The sequence below is a fragment of the Colobus angolensis genome, unplaced genomic scaffold (genome assembly GCF_000951035.1).
Source record: "Colobus angolensis palliatus isolate OR3802 unplaced genomic scaffold, Cang.pa_1.0 Scaffold62, whole genome shotgun sequence".
Classification (NCBI taxonomy): domain Eukaryota; kingdom Metazoa; phylum Chordata; class Mammalia; order Primates; family Cercopithecidae; genus Colobus; species Colobus angolensis.
Genome location: NW_012119821.1, coordinates 10366351 through 10390370, shown reverse-complemented (window position 1 = coordinate 10390370; position 24020 = coordinate 10366351). Strand labels below are relative to the sequence as shown.

The 24020-nt window shown below is 41.9% G+C and overlaps 1 protein-coding gene across 1 annotated transcript; it reads left to right on the top strand.

Moving 5' to 3' along the window:
* The first annotated feature begins 7740 nt into the window (after positions 1-7740).
* On the top strand, positions 7741-23550 carry PPIC (peptidylprolyl isomerase C (cyclophilin C)). Its single transcript, XM_011963710.1, has 5 exons — positions 7741-7937; positions 17175-17288; positions 18041-18134; positions 20945-21129; positions 22905-23550. The coding sequence occupies exons 1-5, from the start codon at positions 7836-7838 to the stop codon at positions 23031-23033; spliced, it is 624 nt and encodes a 207-aa protein (XP_011819100.1). The 5' UTR covers positions 7741-7835; the 3' UTR covers positions 23034-23550.
* Positions 23551-24020: the final 470 nt, after the last annotated feature.

Here is a 24020-nt window from a genome sequence, read left to right as displayed (position 1 = left end):
GGGTGTCTTAATGATACCTGTCATTAAGAGTGCTGGTTGGTTTTGTACAGGTTGGCAAATAAAAGCAAGATTCGTTTTTAATCCCTTGAAGATTTTGTCACTGAAAGTTTGGCAGGGGCAGGTCATAAAGGAGCAGAACATTTGCCTAAATGATTAGCTCCAGAAAAAGATGCTAGGCACATTAAAGAGAAGAACAGTATGAGAGCCCCAGTAACTTCAGCCCTGATCTCAGGTTCTAGCTAGGAGACCCTACTGCCTCCTGGGTGATCCCAGGTGACTGTATACTTCCCTCATTCTAACACTTAAACGAAATTTCCCAAGCAAAACTCATCATTCAAATAGCTTGTAATTAACAAGGGTTTAGGTATTTACTTGCTAAAAGTGAATGTAATTTAACAAAGGCATTTGTGCCAGTTCCATCTTAGTTTGAGAGGAAGGTAATATTTGACTTAACTAAGATATTATTTACATAAATGAGGGAATAAATTAATATAGTGAGCAAAAAATAAATAAAGGGTTTTATAAAAGACATTGACATACAGCTTTGAGAGCCACATTTATTTTACAAGTGTCAGAAATCTAAAACTTGCTTCTAATAAGCTAGGGGAAAAACACTAAATGTGACAAAACTGTACCCTTTGGTACTCATAAATGATTAATAAATGAAACATAAACAGTCTGTGATGAATCAAAACTACAACAAAAGAAGCAATCTACAAAAATGTTATACTGCCATTGTTTATTTTAGTATTATAAAAGATAACTGCCAGCAGATTAGCTAATCTTCTTATAATTCATCCATATACTGTTTGGATTTCATGTCATAGTCTCACATTTTATTTATAATTTTAATTGTACAATTTTACAGTATATTGCTTCAAATGTCTTCTGCATGTAAAACACAGTATACAGAAATATGCGTAAATGAAAGTAATTGGGCTGGGCACGGTGGCTCACGCCTGTAATCCCAGCACTTCGGGAAGCTGAAGCAGGTGAATCACCTGAGGTCAGGCATTCAAGACCAGCCTGGCCAACATGGTGAAACCCCGTCTCTACTAAAAATACAAAAATTAGCCCAGTGTGGTGGGAGGTACCTGTAATTGCAGCTACTTGGGAGGCTGAGGCAGGAAAATCACTTGAACCTGGGAGGCGGAGATTGAAGTGAGCCGAGATCTGCCACTGCACTCCAGGCATGGGGTGAGAGAGTGAGACTCCATCTCCAAAAAAAGAAAGTAATTGTATGAGGGTAGTGAGATTGATTATAACTGACTTTTCAAGAACTAATGACTGGGAATTTCCCAAACTTGGTAAAGAGTCAGAAATCCTGAGTCCCAAGTAGGATAAGTAAAAAGAAATCTACATTTAAGCAAATTCTAATAAAAATTCTAATAAAACTGCTTTAAAATCAAAATATAGAAAGATAAATGTTAAAATCATTCAGATTTTAAAAAACAAATCACTTTCAAAAGATTTTAAAAAACAAATCACTAGCAACAATTAGACTAATAGTGGATTTTCCAATAGAAATAATGGAAGCTAAAAGTCAAAGGAAGTAACATATTGATACTACTGAAATAATATAATTTTATACTGGGCAAAAATATCCTTCAGGAACAAAGTCAAGTAAAGACATTTTCAGGCAAATAAAAATAAAATAATTTGTCGCCAGCAGACTAGCAGTTAAGGAAATACCAAATGTACTTCTTCAGGCAGAAAGAAAATGACCACATAAATAAATCTGAAATGCAAGAAGTAATGAAGAGCAATGAAAATGTAACTATGTGGATAAATCTAAGTGTATATAACTTATTAAACAATAATAATTGTGTGTCATGGGGGTAAAATAAAATACATGACAACAAAGGCATAAAATTCTTGAGAAGGGAAAAGGAGGTAAGTGTCCCAAGCTTTTTACATTACCCAGAAAGAGGGTAAAGGTAACAAGTAGCAGTAGGCTTTAAGGAATCAAGAATATATACTGTAATCTCTAGTATAACTACTGAAAGAATAATAAAAGAATGTATAACGGACCAATCCAGTGGAGGGAGAACACAGGATATTAAAATCTGTCCCATTGAGTTAGAATAATGCAAAAAAGGAGAGAAAGGGGAACATAATATAGGGTACTAATAGGAAGAAAATATTATTCAGACTTTAGATTTAAATCCAAACATGTCAACAGGCTACATATTCAAGATGAAGTTTATCAAACTCCATTTAAAAACCGTTTTATGCTATTTACAAAAGATAGATTAGAACATAAGAACAGAAAGAGTGGAAATAGAATCTTTTTTTTTTTGAGACGGAGTCTTGCTCTGTCGCCCAGGCTGGAGTGCAGTGGCCGGATCTCAGCTCACTGCAAGCTCCGCCTCCCGGGTTTACGCCATTCTCCTGCCTCAGCCTCCCGAGTAGCTGGAACTAGAGGCGCCCACCACCTCGCCCGGCTAGTTTTTTTTTGTATTTTTTAGTAGAGACGGGGTTTCACCGTGTTCGCCAGGATGGTCTCGATCTCCTGACCTGGTGATCTGCCCGTCTTGGCTTCCCAAAGTGCTGGGATTACAGGCTTGAGCCACCATGCCGGCCTTTTTTTTTTTTTTTTTTTGAGATGGAGTCTCGCTCTGTAGCCCAGGCTGGAGTGCAGTGGCGGGATCTCCGCTCACTGCAAGCTCTGCCTCCCGGGTTTACGCCATTCTCCTGCCTCAGCCTCCCGAGTAGCTGGGACTACAGGTGCCTGCCACCTTGCCCAGCTAGTTTTTTGTGTTTTTTAGTAGAGATGGGGTTTCACCATGTTAGCCAGGATGGTCTCGATCTCCTGACCTCGTGATCTGTATAGAATCTTATAAAAAAAAATCCATGCATTCAGTAACCAAGATGTTATATTAATATCAGACTTTAAGGCAAAACACATTATTAGAAATAAAGAATGATACTACATAATGATAATTAATCAAAAGATAATTTTAGATGTGTTTTCATTCAATAGAGTCTCAAAAAATATATAAAGAAACATATAAAGAAAAAATTTATAGAACTACAAGGAGAAACAGACAAACTAGAGTCACAATGAAATTGATTTTTAACACACTTCTCTCAGTAACTCTTATAACAAGCAGATAAAAGTACGGAGAGAGATATGAATTGGTCTAATGAACACATATGTAGAATACTATAACGAGGGCAGAATCAAATAAATTGTTCAGATCCTATGTGATAATGCAAGTCTCTACATATTTTAAAAGAATGAAATAACACAGAATATGTTCTCTGACCACAATACAACTAAGTTAGAAATCACTGACAAAAGGATTTTTTTTAAATCATGTTTGGAAATAAAGTACTATACCTTTATATAACACATGGGTCAAAAAAGAAATAAAAATGTAAGTTAGAAAATGTAAGTTAGAAAAAAGAATAATGAAAATATGACATATCAAAACTTTCAAGAAGTGCAAGGGGAACTTTATCATTTTAACTGTACATAGAGTACTATATAAAAAAAGAAGGGCTTTAAAAATGGATGAGGTAAGAGTCTATCCAAGAAGACAGAAAAACAACAGTAAATTAAACTCAAAGCAGAAGGAAGGAAATAATAAAGTTAGAATATAAATTAATAAGATAAAATATATTGGATTCATCCGTTTCCTTGGTGAAACTGTTCAAGGAAAACAAGAAAAGAAACAACCAATGTCAGGAATGAAAAAGAAGACATTACTACAGGTCCTGCAGACCTACAAAGTCATCAAAAATGTTTTAAACAACTTTATAAAACTATATTTCAAAATATAAATAAAATGAATATATTCCTTGAAAAATACTTCAAGTAAAGGTTGGACAGAATAGAGAATTTGAATAATCCTTCAACTATTTAAAAAATTACATATATAATTTAGAATGTTACAATAAAGAAAATTCCAGGCCTAGATGGTTTCTAACAAACATTCAAGGAAGACATGGTAATCTTACACAAACCCTTTAAGAGTAGGGGAAAAACAGCTACACATTTGCCAACTCATATTAAGAGGCCAGAATAACTCTAACATAAAAACTGAGATGAAATTCCAATAAAGGAAAATTTCAGGCTAGTCTCATTCAAGAATTTAGATGCAAATATCCTGAAAATAAGATTAGCAGATTTACCCACTAACACTGAAATGACATGTGGGTGACCAACTCAGTCTCAACTGGACAGCCAGAGCCACGTTTTACCTACTTTTTTTTTCCTGAACTTCAGAAGAGAGTCTATATTCAGTTTTTGGTAACTTTGTTAATAAACCGATATTACCAAACCACATCTAGTAATATATAAAAAGGATAATCCATGTTGGACACATTCCATAATGTAAGCCTGGGTTACGATTTGAAAATCAATGCAATTCATCACATTAATAGAGTAAGAGAATCACATAATTATTTCAGTTGATTTCAATAGATGATGTTAATAAAATTTTAATCAAATATATGCTAAAAACTCTCAGCAAACTAGGACTAGAAAGGAATTTTCTGAATCTGAAAAAAGATATCCCCCAAAAGGACCTTCAGCAAATATCATACTTAATGGTGAAACATTGAAAGCTTTCCCCCGACACTGGGACCAAGACAAGGTGTATGAGCCTCCTAGGGCTGCTGTAACAAAGTACCACAAACTGGGTTACTTCAAACAAGAGAAATGCATTGTCTCACAGTTCTGGAAGCTACCAGCTGAGATCAAGGTGTTGGCAAGGCCATGCTCTCTTTGAAGGCTCTAGGGGCGAATCCTTCCTTGCCTCTTCTTAGTTTCTGGGGGTTGCCAGCAATCTTTGGCATCCCTTGTCTTGTAGATACAGCACTCCAATCGCTGCCTCCATCCTCATATGGTATTCTTCCCTGTGCATGTGTCTGTATCTGTTCTTTTTTTATGAGGGGACAAGCATATTAGAGTAGGGCAAACCCTACTCCAGTATGATCTCATCTTAACTTGATTACGCCTGCAAAGGCAGTCCAAATAAAGTCACATTCACAGATACCGGGGTTTAGGACTTCAATATATCTTTTTGGAGGATAATTCAGCCTACAATACAAGGACTCCCACTGTTGCCACTTCCCAGCCAGTGTAAAAAGGCCAAAATAAGAAATACAAAATGTAAAGATTAGAAAAGAAGAAATAAAACTGTCATTATTCATGGATGACATAATTGTCTATGGAGAAAATCCTAAACAATTCACAGATAAATTATTAGAATATGTTTTCAAAGGTTGGTATATACAAGGTTAATACATAAAATTAATTTCACTACAATACATGACAATAGCATAAAAAACCATACACTTAGAAATCAAACTAATAAAATACGTGTAAGATCTCTGGGCAGAAAGCTATAAAATCTTATTGGGAGAAACTAAAGAAGACTAAAATATGCTATGTTCATGAATTAGAAGACTCAATATTGTAAATTTGCCAAGTCTTAAATGGTCTACAGATGCAGTGCAATCCCCATCAAAATCTCAGTGTGTGGAAACTGACAGGCTGATTCTCAAGTTATATGGACATGGAAAAGCTCAAGAACAGTCAAGAATTTGTTGAATAAAGCTAAAAGGGTATGTATTACTGAATATGAAGAGTTATTATAAAGCTGTTTTAATGAAGACAATGTAGTATTGGCACAAAGACAGACAAACAGGCCAATGGGACAGATAGGGTGCCGACAAACACACCTATGCATACATGGGCACTTGCTCAATGACAGAAGAACACTGTGGAGTGGTGAGTTAAAGGGGAGACTTTTCAATAAACTGTACTGAAATAAATGAATATTCTTATGAAAAAAATGAATTTTCTCCCTACCTTGTATTAGCCACCAAAATAGCTATATGCAAAAATATAGATGAATTTCACAAACATTTAAGCAAAAAGAAATACATACAGTAATACTCTATTTAAATAAAGTTAAAACAAAATTAAACTATAGTGCAAGAAAAGTCAGGATTACAGTTAATTTGGGCAAAAAAAAGTGTTCGTAACTGGCAGAGGGTACAAGACGAGTTTCTAGGGAGCTAGGAAAGATTTCATTTCTTTGCCTAGAGGGTGAGATGGTGGTAGCATAAAAAGTAGTTGGATACATTCATTCATTCAACAAATAGTTATTGAGAAATCACTATATATCAGGTATTGCACTAGATCTGGGTCATCAAAGGGGAATAAATACAGGCCTGATCCCTGCTCTGGCCATGCTTACCTCTGATAGCAGGCAGACAAAAACAATTAATGAACATAGATTAATATACACAATCGCCTCACAGTCACCTCACAGGGTAAGTGCTCTGAGAGATACCCTTGTCTTGCTACGCAAGGGGGACTCTTTCCTTATTGGGGGTGGGGATGAAGAGGAAAGCCGTTAGGTCTTTCACTGGACTGAATCATAAAAATAGCTCAGAATTGCATTCCTTTTCCTTACCCCAAAAAAGTAGTGGTTACTCCTTTTATCTCTAATGGTTCCAATGTCATTTTAGATCTACACTTATTTATACCTAGGAATCCCATCTGACACTTAGAAATTCCATCTGTTAATCCGAGGAAAATCTTGGCTTGAAAGTAATGGCACCAGTCCCTTAAAATGGCACCTATGTGCGAATACCACTAATTTTTAGTTAATTTTAGGGCTGTTACTCTAAAATAAAAAAGTTATTTTGAAATTCTAATTCAAAAAGCAATGAGTTTTAAAATAACCCTTTCCATGTTATAAAATACTTTTATGCTCATTGTAGAACAGCTGGGAAATCAAAAACTGCCAAAAAAAAATTTTTGTAAACCCTCAAAAATCCATAATTCTATCAATAGGTATCAATTCTATCTATAGCTACTGTAAACGTTGTGGTACATCTCTTTCAATATTTAAATACCTTGAAATATTTATTTTCACTGTTGAGATCAGAATTTCTATGTGGTTTTGTAACCCGAATTTTCCATCTAAAAAATATCATAACTTATTTCCCCAGTCATTAATCTTCCTAAACATAATTCTTAAGTTTGTAAAAATTCCATCCTACAGATATACCTAAAAGTCAGTTTATTTACTTTGTTTCCCCAGGAAAGAATCCTACATGACCATGGTTCTGGGCCCGTGTAAGTGCTGCCTTGTGAACAGTGTAGACAAGATCACAGAATCATCCTTCAAGTACTTAAAGCCAATGTAAAAGTTTTTCCAAGGCAAAGCTGGACTGTGAATCCAGCAATTTCCAATGTTCCCCAGATGTGAATCATCTCAATGAGAGGCCATTATTCGAGTGCAACAGGGCTTCACGCGTCCAGCGGTGTCAAAGTTCTGCTAAGCGTCCGAAGCCTAGCAAAAGGTTCCGATGGGCTATTGGAACTCAGCGGCCCCAGCGGAGGCTGCCCCCAGGGCGGCAGCAATCAGACCGGGACCGGCCGCAGAGTTCCCAGTCCCGCGGAGCGCTAGCTGCCGGGCGGACGCGGAGGCCCGACAGTCCTAGTCCTCCTGTCCAGGTTTAATCCGCACCTACGCGGTAAATTCCAGGAGGTGCTCCCAGCTTAGCCCGCCGCGCCCGGCTCCGCACCTGGCCAACCCGGGCTCCCTCCCGGCCCTGGCGCCCTCTGCACCCGCCTTAGGCGCGGCGGCCGAGCCCTGGCTGCGCCCTCTGGGCGCGCTCCTCCGAGTCCCAAGTTCGGGTCGCGAGTCTGAACTTGGGAGGAACGCGCCCCGGGTCCCCGCCCTTCCCGGACTGCCCGATCCCCATCCCCCGCAACTGGGAGAGCGCAGGCGCAGCCGGCCGCGAGTCCCGTCAGCGGTCCCGGAGCCAGTGGCCGCGCCCGTGCCGGTAGCGTCGCTGCCACCCTCACCATGGGCCCGGGTCCTCTCTTGCTTTGCGTGGGGCTCGGCGCGCTTGTGTCTTCTTCGGGGGCCGGGGGCTTCCGCAAGCGAGGCCCCTCTGTGACGGCCAAGGTGACCGAGAGCGGCGGGCGGCAACTTCCCCTGTTGCGGGCGGGGCCCTGGGGGCGCTTTGGATACTGGGACCTCGGTGTCAGGGCGGGCGAGGAGGAGGCTTCCCGGGCGCAAGGGGGCAGGAGGCGGCCGCGGGGCTGGGTGGGAGGGGGCTGCTCGCGTGCAGGGAGGCCGGCGCTCCCAGGGAGACCCTGGGGGAGCTGGGCTGAGGCCAGCCTGCCCCCGCCGCAGGCTGCTTGGACTTCCTGTCCCGGGTCGGTGGTCCGAAGTGATCAGCTTGTGGGTAGGAGAGGCTTCCGGAACCGGCCGGCCGGTTCTCCAGGAAGGAGACTGCCCAAGTACTTCCTTCGGCGTGGCCTGGGCTCGGGAGCGGAGCGAGAGGAATGCGGTGGGGACGGGACCCGCACAGGAGAGGCGCTCGGAGTCCAGGGCTTGCAGCCGCCCGCCCGCCGCGGTGGCTTCGGGCAGGCGTTAAAGCGCCTCGTTCAGATGAGAGACTACCCTCCGCCTCTTTCGGGGAACCGTCGTCCTCTCCCGGGAAGGGAAGGTGCGCCTTCAACTTCGGCAGGCGGGCGGCCCCGGCTGTGGGCTACGCCAGGCCGGGCGAAGGCGGCACCTGTAGACCTGGGGCAGCCTCCACGGCGGGGGACGGGGGCGGGGGGCTGCCACAAAGTGCGTCTTTAAGGCTTCCTCGTACTTAACTCCGCTTCAGTTCTTTTTTCAGCATATTTAACCAAGGGTAGACGATCATGGGAGAGGGCAGGGAGAGGGAGGGGATAATTTGGTGCCCCTGATCACCACTTCTAGAAAACCCGCTGGCAATAGTGTCTTGGAAACTGAAGCCGGAGGGGGCCGGCTGCAGCTGAAAGTGGTCTTCATCAGTCTGGGGTTTGTCAGTGGAAATGATACTAATCAGCTACTAGAATGCTTACATCCGCTACAGCAGGCGCCACCTGAGGACGGGGAAGACGGGGGTGGGGACGAGGAGGCCCAGCTCAGCATCTGATGTCGCAGAAAGGCCATGCCACGCTGTGGGCGGGGTTGATAAACAGCCTGATGGTTTTGAGAAGCTCTGATCATACTCCCAGCCTCTTGATCTTATAGGCATATCTAACTTTGGGAAATGGTTTGTGCAAGGCCACAGAGCTGAATAGGGTCTCTGGAGATAAAGCCATAAACATAAAATTGGCACAATTATGAAATGTTAGAGGAAATAAACTTCAATATACGTTGGGTGGCATTTTAAAATATCTGAAAAATGAGAAAAACCAGCGCAGGGAAGATTTAGGAGGCAAAGGGAACTGCATGTGCGTAGGTCCTCAAACAGGAAAGCCTTCCCTGCATTCAGAGGATGTGGAGAGGATGGTGTGGCTTCAGCACAGAATGAGAGGTGACTTGAGATGAGGTCGGAGGCGTGAGCAGCAGCGGGATCACACAGGGCCTTAGAGGCTGCAGGTAGGCGTGCGGGTATTGAGGCAATTTGTCTTAAAATCTGAAGTCTTATTCTGCAGTCAGAGCCACTTAAGGGTTTTAAGCATAAGAATGGCATGATTTCGACCGGGTGCGGTGGCTCATGCCTGTAATCCCAGCACTTTGGGAGGCCGAGGTGGGTGGATCACGATGTCAGGAGTTCAAGAATGGCATGACCTCAGTATATATTGTTGAGAAATTTATGTGGTCACTCAGTGGAGAGTGAACTGGGAGGTCATTCAGGGCACCATGCCAGAATCCAGATGGTGGCTTGGATTAGGGTGGTAATCATTGAAATGGGGAGCAAGGGAAGGACTTGAAACAGATTTTGGAGGGATAACTAACAGGAGTTGCTGATGGTTTAGAAAGTGGGGTGAGGGAGAGGGAATAGGAGGAATAGGTTTGCCAAATAAGATATAGGAAGCCCATTTAGATGTGAATTTCAGATTAACAATGAATAAGTGTTTTTAGTGTAAGTACATCCCCTGTAATATTTGGGAACAAGTTTCACCTGGGAAACTTTTTAAACCTGCTGCTGCAGAGACCCACCTCAGAGCAAGTCAGTCACAATCTGTATGGGTGGGGCTCAGTATCCTATCTTTTAGAAGCTTCTGGTGATTCTGATGTGCAGGCAGCGTGGGCTGGGAACCACTGGAAGATGGAGCCAAGAGAGGAGGAAGCTGGTGGCTGCAGAAGGGGAAGGGTTTGAGCATCCTAAACCCTTGTCTGTGACACTGTCACTGAGGGAGAGTTTGCATGTACCCTACTCTCAGAATTGTTACTTAACATGTCTTTTTTTTCCCTTACCAAATTTGTCATTAAGTTCTGAAAGCTAATTGTGTAAGTGTGTCTTAAACAAATCTGCTCTGTTCAATTACTTTTTCCTGAACTTCTAAAGACAACTGAATCTATTGGGAAATGACGTTCAAAATAATTTCTCTGAGTGCAGACAAGTACATTAATTGACCATTGCTCTAGTGTATTGTTTTCCCCAGCAGTGTTTTTGTTTACCTCTGATTTCATTTAAAAATAGGAATCTGTAAATAAGAGAGGTGTGAGGTGCTATTCTGCCCACATGGCCCATTAGTGGCACTAACTTCGTCCACACATCCTGCTGCTTGGCCAGCCTGGCAGCTTCCTGCCCCAGCCATAGAGGCTCAGGTGGGGCCTCTGGCTCATTGGGCTCCAAATCCACAGAATTACATTTGCTGACCTATATTTTTGAACCAATGCCATGGGATCTGTGCAGGATCTGGCATCAGGAGTGTGTGAAATAATGCCACCATCCTTCCAGCTGTACACATATTACAGCGTGCAAGCACATTAGCATGTAGTGGCCAGGAGGCTGTGGCTAGATGGCCTTGGACAAGTTATCTAATGTCCACAGCTCCGTTTCCTCCTCTGTCAAATGGAGACAGAAATCATCCCTACCTGGGAGGGCTTTGCGCATTAGATGAGGTAAAGCAAGGGTCTTAGTCCATTTGTGTTGCTATAAAAGAATACTTGAGGCTGGGCAATTTGTGAAGAAAAAAGGTTTATTTAGCTCACGATTCTGCTGGCTGGAAGATTCAAGACTGGGCATCTGGTGACAGCCTCAGATGTCCACTCATGGTGGAAGATGGTAGGGAACAGGCATGTGCAGATCACCTGGTGAGAGAGGAAGCTGAGGGGCGTGGTGTCAGTTTCCTTTTAAAACCAGTTCTCATGGGAACTAACAAAATGAGAACCGACTCACTTCTGAGATGGCACCAAGCCATTCATGAGGGATCTACGCCCATGACTCAAACACCTCACATTAGGCCCCACCTCCAACACTGGGATCAAACATCTAAACCATAGCAGCAGGTAAAGCACATAGTCCATAGTCCCTGATTGCAGAAGACACTTGTTAGTGTTATTTGTGTTTATCTTCTTAATCCTCCTGTGACAGCACAGACCTGAAAGGAATCATTTACTTTACAGATGAAGAAAGGAAGTTCAGAGTTTAACTTGCTGAAGGTTCCATGGCCATTGAGTAGGGGAGCTGCATTTGAGAACAGTTTCTTCCACATCACGGCTCATGTACTGGGTGTGTGTCCTAGTTACTTTGGAAATGGAATCAGGATTAATTCCACAGGGGTTTGGGTCAGGCTGTGTGAGGGCCTCCTTCCTCTTCCTCTACCTCCTCCCACCTCCAATGCTGCGTAATTTCCAAATGACTTTCAAGGGCAGCCTTGAGGGAAAAAACAAGTGACTGAGGTGCCCACCCCCAAAGTCTAGCATGGAATCCAATATCACCTTTCCCAGGAAGCCCACACTGATCTCCACAGATAATCACCAGCCCGTATCATGTAAGTACCTTATCTGTACTTACCTTATAAAATCGGACTTCTCATTATATTATAGCATTCATGTATGTGTTTTCTGTTGGACTGAAGCTCCTTGAGGGTAGAAGCTTTGTAGCCCCAGCCCACCCCTGGCCCAGCACTGGGCCTTGTTCCCAGAGGCACTCAGCAACATCGGAGATGAATCCAGTGGTGAGAGGCTTTAGAGTGAGAGCGTTTGCTGGCAGCTGTCTCACCTCCTGTCTAGGAATGTGTGTGCCCAGGTTCTCCTTGAGTATCATTTGACATTGAACCATTTAACATTTGACTGCCTCCTTCTGCTGACCTTTAGCTGGCCCCCGGGGAGCTAAAAACACTGTTGCTGCTCCTTAGGGTTTCCCTGGCTAGACCGGGAGAGCCCTATTAACAAAAACCAGTTTAGCGAGAGGCAGCCTTGAAACTCGGGCTCTCACACTCATAGTCGGGAAACCTTGGTAAATCACGTAATCTCCCTCATTCCCACTTTTCTCATTTGTAAATTAGTGATAATAGTTCCTGTCCCACCTTTCCCAGGTGTGGTGAGGATGAATTATGTAAGATGACGTGGGTTACCCACACTGAGACCACCACTAAGTCATGTTTGTTTCCTTCCCTCTTCCTTCCTGTTCCTCCTCCAGTTTCTGCCCCTTTGTTTAAATGCCTCTCCTGGCTGGGCGCTGTGGCTCATGCTTGTAATCCCAGCACTTTGGGAGGCCAAGGTGGGCAGATCACTTAAGGTCAGGAGTTCAAGACCAGCCTGGACAATATGGTGAAACCCCGTCTCTACTAAAAATACAAAAAGTAGCCGGGTGTGGTGGTCCACACCTGTAATCCCAGCTACTCAGGAGGCTGAGGCACAAGAGTCACTTGAACCTGGGAGGCAGGGGTTGCAGTGAGCCAAGATTGTGCCACTGCACTCCAGCCTGGGTGGCAGAATGAGATTCGGTCTGAGTAAATAAGTAAATAAATAAATGCCTTTTCCGTCTCCCTCGTACATTCCTTCCTTCACCACCCCAGTGCAGACCACTGTGACCTTATTCTTGACCTGGTGTAAGAGGCTGCAGATTCTCTTTCTCTCCGCATTTGAGTAACATTCACAGAGCCTCGCTTGACCCTATTCTTTCTCTTCTCTCTGTTGCCTAACAAAACTCATGCTTAGGCCGGCATCTCTCCTCTGCCTTCTGGAACTGGTGGGCAGCTTCTTTCCTGGCCCCCCACCCACTCTAACCCCTAGTTGTGGTCAGAAGGGCAGCTTTGCTTGTCTGCACACAGGCTACATTTCCTGCCTAGATGTACTGGTTCCAGAAAGAAGTCTGCCAGACAGGGCTCACCCCCATCCTTGTTTGGGGAGATGGCTGCCCTCCTCCCAGGCCTGCCTCCCTTCAAGCCTTCCTCCTTAGCCTCACTGTTCCTGCAGGCCTGGGCGTACAGTATTTGGGGGGCATTTGTCACACACTGCCCTGTACTGTGGTTATGGGTTTGCCTATCCTATCTCTTTATTTTAAACTGCCTTAGGACAGGGACTCTCTTATACAGTTTGTGCCTTCACATTGCCTTTTACGTAACCTTGCATAAATACTTGTTGACAAAATAAGATTTGATTTTATCCTTTCCATTAGAGTTGGGAAAACCTGCTATGTGTTCTCATGCTCACTGATGAAGCTGAAGGATATTTCGATTTGGGGAAAAAATTATAATAATACGTGTGCTAGGCTAGGTGTAAAAAAAATGTGATTTTTGCTGAAGAGTTATGTTGGGTGACAGGTACTTTTTCTTCATCTGCTCATGCTGCTCTCCCAGATCTTACTCCCTTTCTTCCTAAATATTCACAGGTTTTGTTTTCTCTTCTTTATTTTAAAAGTCCTATTCAACATAGTGTTGGAAGTTCTAGCCAGGGCAATCAGGCAGGAGAAAGAAATAAAGGATATTTGATTAGGAAAAGATCAAGTCAAATTGTCCCTGTTTGCAGATGACATGATTGTATATTTAGAAAACTCCAGCGTCTCAGCCCAAAATCTCCTTAAGCTGATAAGCAACTTCAGCAAAGTCTCAGGATACAAAATCAATGTGCAAAAATCACAAGCATTCCTATACACCAATAACAAACAAACAGAGAGACAAATCATGAGTGAACTCCCATTCACAGTTGCTTCAAAGAGAATAAAATACCTAGGAATCCAACTTACAAGGGATGTGAAAGACCTCTTCAAGGAGAACTACAAACCACTGCTCAACAAAATAAAAGAGGACACAAACAAATGGAAGAACATTCCATGCTCATGGATAGGAAGAATCAATATCGTGGAAATGGCCATACTGGCCCAAGGTAACTTACAGATTCAGTGCCATCCCCATTAAGCTACCAATGATTTTCTTCACAGAATTGGAAAAAACTACTTTAAAGTTCATATGGAACCAAAAAAGAGCCCGCATTGCCAAGACAATCCTAAGCCAAAAGAACAAAGCTGGAGGCATCATGCTACCTGACTTCAAATTATACTACAAGGCTACAATAACCAAAACAGCATGATACTGGTACCAAAACAGAGATATAGACCAATGGAACAGAACAGAACCCTGAGAAATAATACCACACATCTACAACCATCTGATCTTTGACAAACCAGACAAAAACAAGAAATGGGGAAAAAATTTCCTATTTAATAAATGGGTGCTGGAAAAACTGGCTAGCCGTATGTAGAAAGCTGAAACTGGATCCCTTCCTTACACCTTATAAAAAATTAATTCAAGATGGATTAAAGACTTAAATGTTAGACCTAAAACCACAAAAACCCTAGAAGAAAACCTAGGCAATACCATTCAGGACATAGGCATGGGCAAGTACTTCGTGTCTAAAACACCAAAAGCAATGGCAACAAAAGCCAAAATTGACAAATGGGATCTAATTAAACTAAAGAGCTTCTGCACAGCAAAAGAAACTACCATCAGAGTGAACAGGCAGCCTACAGAATGGGAGAAAATTTTTGCAATCTATCCATCTGACAAAGGGCTAATATCCAGAATCTACAAAGAACTTAAACAAATTTACAAGAAAAAATCAAACAACCCCATCAAAAAGTGGGCAAAGGATATGAACAGACACTTCTCAAAAGAAGACATTTATGCAGCCAACAGACACATGAAAAAAATGTTAATCATCACTGGTCATCAGAGAAATGCAAATCAAAACCACAATGAGATACCATCTCCACACCAGTTAGAATGGTGATCATTAAAAAGTTAGGAAACAACAGATGCTGGAGAGGATGTGGAGAAATAGGAACGATTTTACACTGTTGGTGGGAGTGTAAATTAGGTCAACCATTGTGGAAGACAGTGTGGCGATTCCTCAAGGATCTAGAACTAGAAATACTGTTTGACCCAGTGATCCCATTATTGGGTATATACCCAATTATAAATCATGCTACTATAAAGACACATGCACACGTATGTTTATTGCAGCATTATTCATATTAGGAAAGACTTAGAACCAACCCAAATGTCCATCAATGATAGACTGGATGAAGAAAATGTGGCACATATCCACCATGGAATACTATGCAGCCATAAAAAAGGATGAGTTCATGTCCTTTGCAGGGACATGGATGCAGCTGGAAACCATCATTCTCAGCAAACTATTGCAAGAACAGAAAACCAAACACCGCATGTTCTGACTCATAGGTGGGAATTGACAATGAGATCACTTGGACACAGGAAGGGGAACATCACACCCCGGGGCCTGTTGTGGGGTGGGGATGGGGGAGGGATAACATTAGGAGATATACCTAATGTAAATGACGAGTTAATGGGTGGAGCACACCAGCATGGCACATGTATACATATGTAACAAACCTGCACGTTGTACACATGTACCCTAGAACATAAAGTATAGTTAAATAAAAAAAGTCTGGAAGGCTCTTCTAGTGTGTTGTACAATGTTTCTTTAAGGTTTCATCTCTGGCTTCCTGGTGTTGCTTTGTTGTTGCTGGGTATTGAATTTATACCTTGGCTTGCAAGTCGCTTTGGAGAAACTGCTTCTGTCAGAAGTCAGCTCTGCACTGACCAGGCTCGTGGGTATGTTGAAGCTTCCTCCTCTCCCAAGCCATGCTGAATTGCACTCCTTTAATACACTGCCCCATCTCAAGGGCAGGGCCCTTCATGCATTCTCTAAAGCTCTTCTATATAGGTAATAATAAAAGTTTAGCTGCTTTGGCCATGTAAAAATTGTAAAATGCCACATGGAACACTAAATATCACATCACTCTGTGACAGACGTACTGATGTATTGGCAGAAGCTCTTGTCTTGAGCAGAAGCTTGACAGTCTTTACTTAGTGATTTTTCTAAACTGTAAGACATCTTTTTTCCTTGACAACCCTTCTTATATTTTTTAAAGCCATCTCTTGAATGTCTTTTTTTTATCCATTCAAACAGTAAATTGGTTCATATTATCTAAACGCGCTAATAGAATGCCCTTCGACTCTGTGGCCTTTTCAAGCGTTCTATGTCAGAATCATCTTAGCACAGTGATTTGTGAAGCAAAATGCGTATAATGTTGTTTCAGATGAGACAGTTAAAAACAAGTCCAAGAGCACCTGTATGGTTTTATCTGCAAAAAGAGGACCCACATTCACTTCTGGCTATGTGTTTTCTTTTTTCTGTTCTGAAATGTTGGGTTAGGGAAAGCAAATTCTACTTGGGTAACGTGGGAACAAGAGGACTGAATTCAGTGTCTGAGTTTACAGGGTGATGGCTTTGTCAGGACCCAAGCTTAATGTCTGCTGTCCTTTGGAAAGCTGGGGCCCTGGTGCTTTGCTGTGCTTGGACATGAGTGGCAGGCCTTTTGAAGGACTGCTGTGTTTCATCATTTTCATCATCTCCTGGATGGCAGACATCTGTTGAGAATTCACTGCAAATTTAGGACTGTTTGAAATTACAAAAAAATAAATTTGGATGGTTAGCCTGTTTCCTCACAATCTTTTTTTTTTTTTTTTTTTTTTTTGGTCCTGCCAAGATTAGAGAGCATTACTTTCTAAGAGAGCAACATTTTCTATTCTAATCTTCATCCATAAAGCCAGGAAATGGGAAGTAGCAGCAGTGTTTCTCTGGAGTATGGGAAGAGAAGAATTACTGAAGACTTCATTGGCCAACCCTAACAGAATTGAGTCAGCCTTTAAACTGAATACCTGGTAGAGTGCCAGGCCCATGGGTGGTGTTTAATAAATGTTTGTTGAATGAATATTTGTGAGTGAGATGCACCCATGCAATAGTTTTAAAGTACCTTTAATTGATGTCATGCTCCTTTATAAAATACTGATGGGCAGGACTTTTGTATGTGGATCAATTCTCAGATTTTAATTTTGGCTTACCTTGTATTTGTGCTTTTCCACCTTATAACCTTACACTTTGCCTTTCCACTGCACACAGGTTTTCTTTGATGTGAGGATTGGAGACAAAGATGTTGGCAGAATTGTGATTGGCCTCTTTGGAAAAGTTGTGCCCAAGACAGTAGAAAATTTTGTTGCTCTAGCAACAGGAGAGGTATGTCTCAGTTTTATTTCCTTTCAACTGGATCTTATTTCTTTTAAGCCAAATATAAAGATGTCTTCTGAGAAAATAAGTATTAAGTTAGTATGTCAGATGAACCTTACCACATTTGACTTTATTTTCCAATAAAATATGCATTATTTGGGCACTCAGTGCCCTTAGGCTTCTGGAAATTGGGAGAAAATAATCATCAAGTGAAAATATGGGGCCGGGCGCGGTGGCTCACGCCTGTAATCCCAGCGCTTTGGGAGGCCGAGGTGGGCAGATCACGAGGTCAGGAGATTGAGACCATCCTGGCTAACACGGTGAAACCTCGTCTCTACTAAAAATAAAAAATAAAAAAAATTAGCCGGGCGTGGTGGCAGGTGCCTGTAGTCCCAGCTACTCGGGAGGCTGAGGCAGGAGAATGGCTTGAACCCTAGAGGCAGAGCTTGCAGTGAGCCGAAATTGCGCCACTGCACTCCAGCCTGGGCGACAGAGAGACTCCTTCTCAAAAAAAAAGAAAAAGAAAAGAAAAGAAAATATGGTTTGCTCTCTTTTAACTTATTCACATTAATACTTTACTTACATATTTATTTTTTAGTCAGCTAATGCTAAATTTCTCTCAGTAAACCATAGCTGGGATATAATCAATTTCTGTAGTCATTTTATTTAATTTTCTCAGTTTGTCCTTTCTAGACCAACACTGAGTTTATCTTTCAGTATGGCCTCTGTTACTTGTTATTCAACTGAAATAATCTCTTTAGAAAGGATATGGATATAAAGGAAGCAAGTTTCATCGTGTCATCAAGGATTTCATGATTCAAGGAGGTGACATCACCGCTGGAGATGGCACTGGGGGTAATGTCTTTGCATTTTTTCCTTGCCCATTTACCAAACCGAAACCTAAGATTAAGCCAGTATATGAACCCAGTCCGTTGAAATCCAGAGCTAAGGAACACAGTCGTAAAGACGACTCTACCTCTTTAAGAAGGATGGAGTTTGGGGGACTCATCTAGCAGCATCTCGACATACGGGAGGTGTCCTCATTTTAAGCAGGATTGTTTTGGTGTTTATAGTCTTTCCATAATCGAGATGTATTCATTTTGTAGTTATTAAAATACCAGACTACTAGTCAGTAGCCATACAGAAAAATATCTTCTGTAGGAAGGAAAAGGTGTGGAACGTGAAGCTGTATTTCCCTGGGATGGCAGCGCGCTACAGAGGTGGGCGTTGCAGGTGGAAGACGGGCCTCACACCAGGAAGGTGGGACAGAGTTAGCAGCAGGGTCGCAGTGCACTTTCTTCCTTCTTTCAAAATCTTTCATCATATTGACAAAAAAAAAAACCAAGTGCAAGAGAACTTTTACGGTTTAACCTGCAAAAAAGTGACTCACACTCCTGGCTGTGTGTTTTCTTTTTTCTGTTCTAAAATGATGGGTTAGAGAAAGCAAATTCTACTTAGGTAATCTGGGAACAGGAGGACTGAATCCAGTGTCTGAGTTTACAGGGCGGTGGCTTTGTCAGGACCCAAGCTTACTATTTGCTGTCCTTTGGACAAAGCTGGGAACCAATAATTTTTTAAAGTTAAAGCAATAGCTGAGTTGTCAGAATTGTAATACAAACTGACTCTTATAAACAAAGTTGGAGTTCAATAAAGTAGAAATAGTTACATTTAGAGAGTTTCAAATCTCCTTCAGCTTATTGTTTCTCATTGAGGGTTAGAGCTATCCAGCTCCATACACTGTTTTCTCTTAAAAGTGTAGTGAGTTCTTTTCTTGAACATACACTATATGTGTAACTCCAAAGAATTTAAATTTACTTTAGATTTAAGATTTTTAATTCAACAAATACTGGTTTGGGTGGATATTTTGCTGTCTATTTTTAAAGCAACGGGCCATTTTCAAGCACTATTTCTAATTTTATGTTTATTGCAATGGTTCATTTATAACAAACAATGACTGCTATTAGGTGCTTTGATTTGCCAGGCACTTTGTGAGGATTACTTTTAGTTCTTGCAAAAATGCTGAGCGGTATGGGAATGTAGACTGGAGTGGAGGAAGGCATTTAGGTTACCCTAGGCAATGGGATTTTCTGAGGATGCTTGTGGATCTCACTGGAAAATCCTGCAGCGCTGGTGCCCATGCCCTCGGTGCTGACATCCCACCTTCCTGCCATAGGAATGGTGCCGCCGGGAATGGTGACTGAGCTTCACTCTGCCCTCTTCTCTGCTACCTTTTTTTTTCTCACTACTTTCCCTGCCCAGTGTGCGTCTTGTGTTAAAATTCTCTGAATTTTGGAGACAATGTTTTGGGCAATTTAAATATAGCCTAGATCCTTCTGTAGGAGCACTCTCCTACAAGGCCACTTCAAGTGTCACTGACCAACCAGTTATAAATTGCTTGGCTTATATCCACTTCTGGGCTTTTTTTTTTTTTCTTCTTCTTCTTTTGAGACATAGTCTCACTCTGTCACCCAGGCTGAAGTGCAATGGCATGATCTTGGCTCATTACAACCTCTGCCTCCCAGGTTCAAGCGATTCTCCTGCCTCAGCCTCCCAAGTAGCTGGGATTGCAGGCACCCACCCCCAAGCCTGGCTGATTTTTTTTGTATTTTTAGTAGAGACGGGGTTTCACCGTGTTAGCCAGGATGGTCTTGGTCTCCTGATGTTGTGATCTGCCCGCCTCGGCCTCCCAAAGTGCTGGGATTATAGTCATGAGCCACTGCTCCCAGCCTACTTCTGGGTTTTCTAACTGAATCAGAATTTTGAAGTTGGTAACTGACAGATAAGGGGCCCTACAGCAGGGGAGATGGGCCTGGCAGACCCTTGAGGTGTTGGAGGGTCCTTCTCATGGTTTGTGGATAAAGGTCTTCCACTCTGCCTGCTGCTTTGCTAGAACTCCAGACCTCCTGCCTTGCTTTGGTTCTCCTGTTCAAGGATGACCACTGGGCGCTCCCAACTGCCATCATCCTCTGGGTCCTGATGGGTCCTGAAGGTGCTGCGACCAACAACTTCCAGATCAGCTGCTATTGTTCTTGGTGCTGAGGCAAGAAGAAACACCACCTTTAGAGTCAGAAAGTCAGATGTTCACATTCTGCTCTGCTATTTTCAAGTTTTGTAACCTGTTTCCCACTGTAAAATAGGACAGAGAATACCTACTACTCTTCAGGGCTGTTATGAGAATTCACTGTGGGTGTATATTGAATGCTTGGTGCATCCTGGTTGGGTGCTGAGTAATACCCAATCCTGGGTAAGTCACAGGACTGTCCTGAGCTTTCAGCCTCAGGAAACAGGTACACAGCCACTAGGATGGCTCACACACCTTGTCATCTGGCTTTAGGATGTTTTCCTGACCTTCAGTTCCTTCTCACTTCAGAGCGAAGTCATGGTCCTGCTTGATCAAGGTTTGGCCCTTGGTTTGAGGCCAGAGAGCATCCTGCCGTCCTGTGCCATATTTAAGGCTTTCTTGGTTCATTTTAGGCCCTAGTGCCCTGCTTCCTTAAGGAGTTAATTTTATTCCCTCCTTCACTTCTCCTTATGTTTGAACATGTATTCCCCATCCCTACCTCCTATAGGGTTCTAATAACTGATTCCTCTAAGGCCTTATGTTTCCCTTTGAAGAGCTGACTTTTGGAAGACATCTGTTGACTCTCTTCCTTGTTTTGTCTCAGGTGTGAGCATCTATGGTGAGACATTTCCAGATGAGAACTTCAAGCTGAAGCACTATGGCATTGGGTGGGTCAGTATGGCCAACGCTGGGCCTGACACCAATGGCTCTCAGTTCTTTATCACCTTGACCAAGCCCACCTGGTTGGACGGCAAACATGTGGTATTTGGAAAAGTCATCGATGGGATGGTAAATTGATACATTTTTTTCCTTTCAAAGCTTCATATTTTTATTGAGAGTACTTTCAATGATTTATTTTAATCTTAAAATATGCTTGTTAGAGATCCATTATATAGCTGACTGGCCTCTTCAAAGGTGAATAAATTATATATGGTATGGCATTTTAATTATTAGGGTCATTGGTGCAGCAGCTAGGGACTTGACAAGGAGAAATTAAGGACTTAAGTTGATTTATTTTACTACTCGATATAAATGTAAAGCCCTTTTTAATGGAACCAATATATACCAGGACCCCATATATACACACAATGGGATATTATTCAGTCTTCAAAAGGAAAGATATTCTGAGGACATTATGCTAAGTGAAATAAAACAGTCATAGGAAGACAAATACTATATGATTTCATTTATATAAAATATATAAAGTGGTCACATTGACAGAAACAGAAAGTAGAATGGTAGTTGCCAGGGGCTGGGGATAGGGGTAAATGGGATGTTGTATTTAATAGTTATAGGCTTTCAGTTTTGCAAGATGAAAAATTCTGGATATTTGTTGCACAACAGTGTAAATATACTCAACACCACTGCACTGTGCACTTGCAAATGAGTAAGATGGCACACTTTATGTTATGTGTTTCTTACCAGAATTAAAAATAAAATAGTTAAAAACAAAGCAAAACAAAACAACCCCAGAATCCCATCTGGTTCAGCTCAGACACCCCGGTCACATTCACAGAGACACGGTACAGCAACCAAAAGTTATCAAAGAGCATTTGAATCTATACTATTGGGTCTCAGAGAATGTCAAAGCAGTCCAATTCACAACCCATAGGAACACTTCGTAACACCCTCCTTCCCTCTGTTTCTCAACATTTCTGCCTCACGGATGCCTAAAGTAGCTCTCTCGGCTCCTAAACTGGTTACTTTAAAGTCTGCCCACCCCAGGCCTGGACCATCCTTGTCTCCCTTGCCCTCTTCTAAGTTTCATTTTATTTTGTTTCCATGTGACTTATTCTGCCTCCCTCATCCAAATGTAAATAAACCAGCCTTGCTCGCCGCAGTTCCTTCACAACTACCTGCTCTTCTGATTCTATCCAACACAAGTTTGGGAACTGAGCTAGTAGCCTCAACGCTGTTTGGGAAACCCACCAAAAACCTACTTTCTTGCTCCTCGACGAGTCCTAACTTCCTTCAGTGTGAACTACGGTACTGCTGGGCTTGTGAAGCCTTCCAGGGTAGAGAAAGGCGCGTTCACAGCAGTGTAGGGGGCTGGTTACATTAGTACTGGGCTTAACTTATAGGTTAATGACTTGGGTCGCCTTTAAATGGACAAACCTAGAACTAGGTCCATTTCTGAATCTGCTTTCTGGCCCATACATGTGAAGACCTATTATAGGATGGAGCTGAAAGTGACTCAGACGTCATGTTAACTGTTACGCTGGCTTATACCAGGTGAATGGAAATGCCTTTTACTAGAGCTGGATGTTTACAAAATATCTACTTTTTTAGAATATAAAATGCGTATTTAAAAAGAAGTGAGGAAATACACCAGTGTGGTCTCTGAGTAAGAAGGTCATGGGTGAATTTTATTATGTGATGTGTATATTTTCTAAATATTCTAAGTTTTCTACAGTTAGCGTGCGTGATCTTAGTAGTCATAAAAAACAAACAAACAAACCTTATTTCCTTCCCACTTGGGCTTCTGGAGTTGGCTTTGGTTTAACCTTTGGATTGCTATAGCTGCTGGTCAGAATTAAACCACGTGTCTACTTTTCCCTCACCAGACAGTGGTGCACTCCATAGAGCTCCAAGCAACTGATGGGCACGACCGTCCACTCACCAACTGCTCAATCGTCAACAGTGGCAAGATAGATGTGAAAACGCCTTTTGTGGTTGAGGTTGCTGACTGGTGACACAACTGGCAGAAAACAAGGATACGCTTTGGTGGTGTGCGTGTGTGTGTGTGTGTGTGTGTGTGTGTGTGTGTGTGTGTGGTGTTGTCTTTCAATTATTTGCTTTGTTTTGTTTTTTTCCTTTTTTACTTTCTTTTTATTTTCTATCCCAGACCACAGGAAAGTTATAAAAATCAAACCATCAGCCTTTAGTTTGCTTGAACTTTAGTAAACCAACTGCTTAGGGACTTTCAACTTAAATATATACCCTTCCTCAAGTGGTGCTATTTTTAAAGTAAAAAAACTTTGAATTGGCTATTTTTTTAACGCAATAATGTTTTCTTCTGAATTCATTATGATCCCCATATTGGGTAATGCTGAAGATTTGTCTGAAACAGATGAGGATACTGAGTTTATTATTTTGTATCCAAACAGAAATTCAGATAAAGGGAAATTTGACTAGTGTAATCTGAGATATGTCATAGGGATTTCTCCCTAACAAAAAGGTGCTTTGCTATTCTTTATATTAAATACTTTTTTACATAGATCAACTCTTTTTGCAAGACTTTTAAAAAATGTAAAGTTCTTTAAAAAATATACAAAAATACACACACTCTAGCATTAACAATGAACAGATTAGAAAGATTTTATAAATCAAACTACAAACACAATTAGATAACACAGAAATTATGCCCATCCACATCTCATATACTTAAGCTGATTATTTACTTATTGTTATTCAGTGTAACAGTTTTAGAAAGTTATCTTGAGCTCAGTTGCAATAGGAATATTTTTTTGTTACTTACATAAGGGGATTAAGACTCAGGCTATAAGGTCTGGGGATGGTGGCTCATGCCTGTAATCCCAGCACTTTGGGAGGCTGAGACAGGAGAATTGCTCGAGCCCAGGAGTTTGAGACCAGCCTGGGCAATAACAGTGAGACCCTGTCTCTACAAAAACTAAAATTAGCTGGTCATGTTGGTGCACATCTATAGTTCCAGTTACTCA

What these genes read in the sequence shown, in the direction of transcription:
- PPIC (XM_011963710.1), top strand. Translation starts at nt 7,836, where the DNA reads ATGGGCCCGGGTCCTCTCTTGCTTTGCGTGGGGCTCGGCGCGCTTGTG. An exon ending in TTGCTCTAGCAACAGGAGAG is followed by an intron (nt 17,289 to 18,040) that starts GTATGTCTCAGT and finishes TAATCTCTTTAG; the next exon opens with AAAGGATATGGATATAAAGG. An exon ending in GAAAAGTCATCGATGGGATG is followed by an intron (nt 21,130 to 22,904) that starts GTAAATTGATAC and finishes TTCCCTCACCAG; the next exon opens with ACAGTGGTGCACTCCATAGA.